The sequence below is a fragment of the Nicotiana attenuata genome, unplaced genomic scaffold (assembly GCF_001879085.1).
Source record: "Nicotiana attenuata strain UT unplaced genomic scaffold, NIATTr2, whole genome shotgun sequence".
In the NCBI taxonomy this organism is placed as follows: domain Eukaryota; kingdom Viridiplantae; phylum Streptophyta; class Magnoliopsida; order Solanales; family Solanaceae; genus Nicotiana; species Nicotiana attenuata.
The window spans coordinates 436,400-442,186 of record NW_017670749.1 but is presented as its reverse complement, the minus strand read 5'-3'; the positions used below and the strand labels follow the sequence as shown (position 1 = coordinate 442,186).

The 5,787-nt window shown below is 37.6% G+C and overlaps 1 protein-coding gene across 1 annotated transcript; it reads right to left on the bottom strand.

Annotated features, from left to right (window-relative positions):
* Nucleotides 1-3,167: 3,167 nt before the first annotated feature.
* On the bottom strand, nt 3,168-5,083 carry LOC109242968 (putative transcription factor bHLH107). The gene is made up of 2 exons (XM_019409860.1): nt 4,724-5,083; nt 3,168-3,729 (listed from the first exon to the last, which is right to left on the bottom strand). The coding sequence occupies exons 1-2, from the start codon at nt 4,946-4,948 to the stop codon at nt 3,241-3,243; spliced, it is 714 nt and encodes a 237-aa protein (XP_019265405.1). The 5' UTR covers nt 4,949-5,083; the 3' UTR covers nt 3,168-3,240.
* Between the last annotated feature and the right edge of the window lie 704 nt (nt 5,084-5,787).

Sequence of the window (5,787 nt, the reverse complement as noted above, 5' to 3'; positions counted from 1 at the left end):
TGAAAGCCTGAACAGTATCAATACGAGTCCTGAAAGCCTCCTCACCTCACTCATCATGCCCTCACACAAGGCCCTCGGCCTTAATCAGTCCAGAAATAGTCAACAGCCCCTCGGGCAACAGTAAAGCAATAATACTCAGCTCAAACAATAGTTCAAATATCAGTTTAAAACTCCAAGTTGAGTAAATATGGCTGAGTTCAAGAAACAGTGTAAATCACATGGACTGAGTTCAAATAATATTTCTAGCAGTGAGGAAAACAGTGATGATAGTTCATAAAGGGTTCAAACAGTCGGCAATAAGCCCCAAATATGGCAATAAGCCCAAATCATGGTGAAAACAAGAAGTCATTGCTAATACGCGGTAAAATATCATCCGGACTGGACCAAGTCACAGTCCCCAATATTAAATGACCCCGCGCTCGTCATGGAACGCGGGTCTCAACTTAACATAGCACCAAGTTGTACAAATCCGGGGTTTCAAACCCTCATAACATCATTTAAAGTCATTACTCACCTCTAGCCGGCCGATAACCTAGCTCGCCAAGCCTTTCCCTCTCGAATCGACCTCCTCGCGCGTAGGATCTGACCAAAACCACAAAGGATACGTCACAATAGGCTAACAAATCGTAACCCAATCGAAAAGACTCGAAAAACAACCAAAATCACGAAGTTGGCAAAACCCGAGCTCCGGGCCCACTTTTCGAAAAATTACGAAATTTACATCACCGGATTCCTCGTCTCTCCACGAGTCCATACATATCAAATTCATCAAAATCGGAGTTCAAATGCCCCTCCAAATCCCAATTTTTCATTCCAAAATATAAGCCCTAGTTCTTCCAATTTTTCCCAATTTTTCCAAGAATTAAAAGTAGATTCTTCAAATAGATGATATTTCTAGACCATAGGACTTACCTCCAATTACTTCCCCGTCAAAATCCTCTAAAAATCGCGTCAATAGCTTCCAAGCTCGCTCAACAATGGAGGAAAAATGGTGGAGCTCGCGAATGAATTAAACCCCCTTTAAACCTTCTGCCAACAGTCCTTTTTCGCTTCTGCGGTACCGCTACCGCTTATGCGGGACCGCTTCTGCGGCCAAATGACCGCTTATGCGGTTTTCCATTAATTACACAGCTTCCGCTTTTGCGATTCACTATCTGCTTTTGCGGATCTCCCAAGACCGCTTCTGCAGTTAAAACGCGCTCCTGCGGACCCGCTGATGCGGAAAGGGTCCGCTTATGCGAAACTCTTCACTCAAGCACCAAAATCGCTTTTGCGCCCTTATACCCGCTTCTGCGGTCCATTTTCGCAGAAGCGGAAATACCAGATGACAGCAATTTGCAGACCTGCTACAACTTCAAAAACTCTCGTTTAACCACTCAAATTCACCCCCGAGGCCCCCGGGACCTCAACCAAAAGCACCAACCTATCCTAAAACCTTATTCAAACTTGTTCCAATCCTCAAAACACGTCAAACAACGCTAAAACCATTAAATCACATCGGATTCAAGCCTAAGTTTCTTAAAAACTTCCGAAACTCACATTCGATCAAAAACCCAACCAAACAACGTCCAAATGACATGAAATTTTACCCGCACATCCAAAATCACCTAACGAAGCTACTGCAACTCTCGGAATTCCATTCCGAACCCCGGATCAAAATCTCACCTACCAACCGGAATTCACCAAAATTCATCATTCGCCAATTCAAGCCTAATTCTACACCGGACCTCCAAATTCAATTCCGATCACACTCCTACGTCACAAATCATCCACCGAAGCTAACCGAATCATCGGAATTCACATCCGAGCCCTCTAACTACATAGTCAACTTCCGGTTGACTTTTCCAAAATAAGCTTCCTTCTAAGAGGCTAAGTGCCTCATTTCCAACTAAAACCAATCCAATTCCATCCGATCACCTCAAATACCAATACTCAAATGCAGGGGAACATAATATGGGGACAACGGGGCGGTAACTCACGTGACGACGGGCCGGGTCGTCACAAAGCCACTGTTTAAAATGTCTTTAATCTTTAGCCACTGCTTTAATAAACTTTAACTGCTCGGTCAAAAATACCCTTCTGCTCATGTCCTTAACTTTTGAACTTAACTTCAGGACTACATGTCCTTAACTTTTGAACTTGTAACTCTAAGTTCAGGACTTCAGGACTACATGTCCTTAACTTTTGAACTTGGAACTCTAAGTTTAGGACTTCAGGACTACATGTCCTTAACTTTTGAACTTAACTTCAGGACTATATGTCCTTAACTTTTGAACTTGTAACTGTAAGTTCAGGACCAAGTGTCCTTAACTTTTGAGCTTGTTAGTCTAAGTTCAGGACCTATTGTCCTTATCTTTTGGGCTTCTTAGCCTAAGTTTAGGATCTATTGTCCTTAACTTTTGAGCTTGTTAGTCTTAAGTTCAGGACTTCAGGACCTATTGTCCTTAACTTTTGAACTTGTAACTGTAAGTTCAGGACCTATTGTCCTTAACTTTTGGGCTTCTTAGCCTAAGTTCAGGACCTATTGTCCTTAACTTTTGAGCTTGTTAGTCTAAGTTCAGGACTTCAGGACCTATTGTCCTTAACTTTTGAACTTGTAAGTCTAAGTTCAGGACCTATTGTCCTTAACTTTTGAGCTTGTTAGTCTAAGTTTAGGACCAAGTGTCCTTAACTTTTGAGCTTGTTACTCTAAGTTCAGGACCTATTGTCCTTAACTTTTGGGCTTCTTAGCTTAAGTTCAGGACCTAGGCATTAAGCTCAATGTGAAAAGACAGAGGGCCCAATAAACTAATCATTTACTAAATATTATCTACACTTAAATAGGTCATGGATTGATAGCCAAAAAAAAAAGAACTTTTTAATGTACCAAGGATAATAATGTTCTAATTTGTTCCTATTCGATATCCAAACAAGACCTATTCCTCTCTCATAGTCTCTTCTGTTCCATAGCACCAAGACTCAGAAATTGGATGTCACGTGAAAACTGCCATTTTCAAGGACTATCTCCTGGTTTCTGGTATTCCGACCGGCGAATTAGCCGTTTTTCGGCGAACCCATTATGGAGAAAGAGCCTCACAGACGGCGGCACAGTTCTTCTCCCTAACATGAAAGAGATAGAAGAAAGGGTAACACAGTCTTTTCATATTAATTTTAATGGACTAGTGACTACTATTGGTAAGCATTGAAAATGCTGGATAAAATGTAAATAGCACTTTAAAAAGTGGCTATCCCATACAATTTTTACTCAAGTCCACCAAAACAAGCCCATTTATTATCACCCAATCTACGGCCCAAATTCAGAGAACTTCCCAAGCCCAAAGCCCTATTTTCCACAACGGACTTTAAAGCCCGTCTAAGTTGTGCAATGTCTTTTTCTCCTCCACCAACCTTACACAACACTACCACCATCTCCGCCTTTGTCCGGCCTCCGACCGTTGCCATCTCTGCCTTGATCACCCGCCCTTGAACTAATCGAACCGCCACCGATAAGTCCCGGTTCAACCCCGGTCTATCCTCGCAACAAACCGTAGCTTTGACCGTTCGTTCATCACTGTCACTTTCTTTAGAGTAATTTACTAATACTTCATCATTTTCACCGGGTAGAAAGAAAGATGACAATCCATTGTAGTTTCCTTCACTATCTTTTTGGGTTTCCATTTGTTGGGCTACCTTCTTCCTTAGTTCTTTAAGCTGAGTGACTGCCTCCGTTAGTACTCTTGATTTGTCCTTCTGCATTAATAATTCATACTTATAAGTACGGATTTAAATTTTACATAGTGATAACAAATTAGCAATATCATTTTATCAACTTACCAATTAATGTATATGATATAAATTTACTCAATTACCTAATAAATGATCTTAATTATTGAACACACTACTACAGGTTCGAAGCGATGCAATATATAAAGGAACCAATGATATATGATATAATAGGACCAACTCATGTACAAAAGTAAAGGAACTCCTATGGGGGAAAAAAACGTTCCCTCTGTACTAAATTTTTTGTCATGTTAAAACGTATTTCATTGTTCCACTCAAATATAAGAAAATATATAAATCTTATTGTTATGACAATTAAATTAATTAATTCAATTTTGTTCCAGAATTTAGTCAAAGTATAATCTTGATAAGAGAATAGTGTCAGGCAGGGATGGGATAGTTAGTATATCTGAATGAGGCATTATATGACTGCTATTCTTACGTCAGCATGATGTGCATCTTATTTGTTCTAGCTACCAATACTGCAGCTACAAATTTACAATAGATAACATAATCAAATAAATTCTAATTTACACATGGGTGAGGCATATTGTCCCACTTTCTACTTTACACAATAAACTTCTCATTTTCTACATATTTCTAAATGGTACGAAAAAATAAAATAAAATAAAATGACCCAACGCCCATGTATATTGAAATGTACAGATATATACACGTGGGTTGCAAATCAATATCGTTTAACTTATTATAGTAGATTATATTAGATATTTATATGTCATTATCTTACAATCCGTTTGATTGTATAAATATATATATGTATATTTTTACCATTTGTACGTACAACTAAAATTGGTTGCGTTTTTGGTTGTGCCATTAAAATATGTGCTTTAATTTTCTTCATGCAACTAGAACAACATAGATTTTGAAATAGAAACACATAGGTAGACAAAATAAAAACAAAACTGAGACAATTTTATATGCGCAAGGGAAGAGAAGATACTTTAGGGAGATGGGGAAAGAGTTTCTTGAGAGTATGAAGATGAGCATTAATTCTTTCTCTGCGTTTGCGCTCCGCCATAGCATGTGTTAAAGCTGCATCTTTTGATTTATTTTTCCTTGTTGATTTTCCATATTCATCAACCACCTTGCTATTCCTCTGATGAACAAGTTGCACAGAATTTTCACGCTCTAAAAACCCATTACAACCTTGTAATGAAGATAACATTTTCTCTTTCCAACTTCCTAAAGAAATAAACAAGGTGGCAAATATAATTAAAGGGAATTTAAAGAGGATTGTGAGATTATTATTGTTATTATTATGAAAGAAGATCAGAATTGGGTACGTAAGGAAGATTTGGGATGATGACATATATATAAAATTAAATGAAGGGGAAAAAAAGAAAGAAAACAGAGAGACAGAAAGACAGGTGAGGAAAGGGTGTTTGTTTCCATAGTTTGGAACATAGATATAGACGAGGGGGACTCACTTTTTACCGTTGCCGGTTAAAAGGTAAATTATGGAATGAGACAGATTTTCAGCTTGAAAAGCCCACTTCAACAGATTACTCATTCTTTGTTTCCCTTATTTTCTATTGATAATTTTGAATACGAGTATTTAATAGGCGTTTAGACATAAAAATTCTGATTTCAAAAAAAAAAAAAAATAGTATTTGAGTTAAATTGAAAAAGGGTACTTGAAATTACGTTTGGACATGCATTTCACTTGAAAAAAATATTACAGTTTTGTGATGGAAAATAAATTTTTACTTGAAGAAGTAATTTTTTACCACTTTTTCAATCTTGAAACTCATCTTCAATAAAAAAAATCAAAATTCATCCAATTTATAACTTATTTAATATCTTGAAGATGAGTTCCGGAAAGAAAATTATGAATAAACGGGTCCTTAGTTTCAAGAATGACTTTAATTTTTGTACATTTGTCGTGCATATTATTTTTGCACAATTAGGTTAAGTTACTTACAATAATCAGTATTCCTATTTATGATGAATAAGATAGAATAACTTTGAAAAATAGAGTGAATAACCGATTCCCCCCCCCCCCCC

Bases quoted from the DNA above. Each gene is read 5' to 3' on its own strand.
- LOC109242968 (XM_019409860.1), bottom strand. From the start codon at position 4,948: ATGTTATCTTCATTACAAGGTTGTAATGGGTTTTTAGAGCGTGAAAAT. The intron at 3,730-4,723 runs GTATCTTCTCTT...TTATTAATGCAG, and splicing joins TCTTTCCCCATCTCCCTAAA to AAGGACAAATCAAGAGTACT.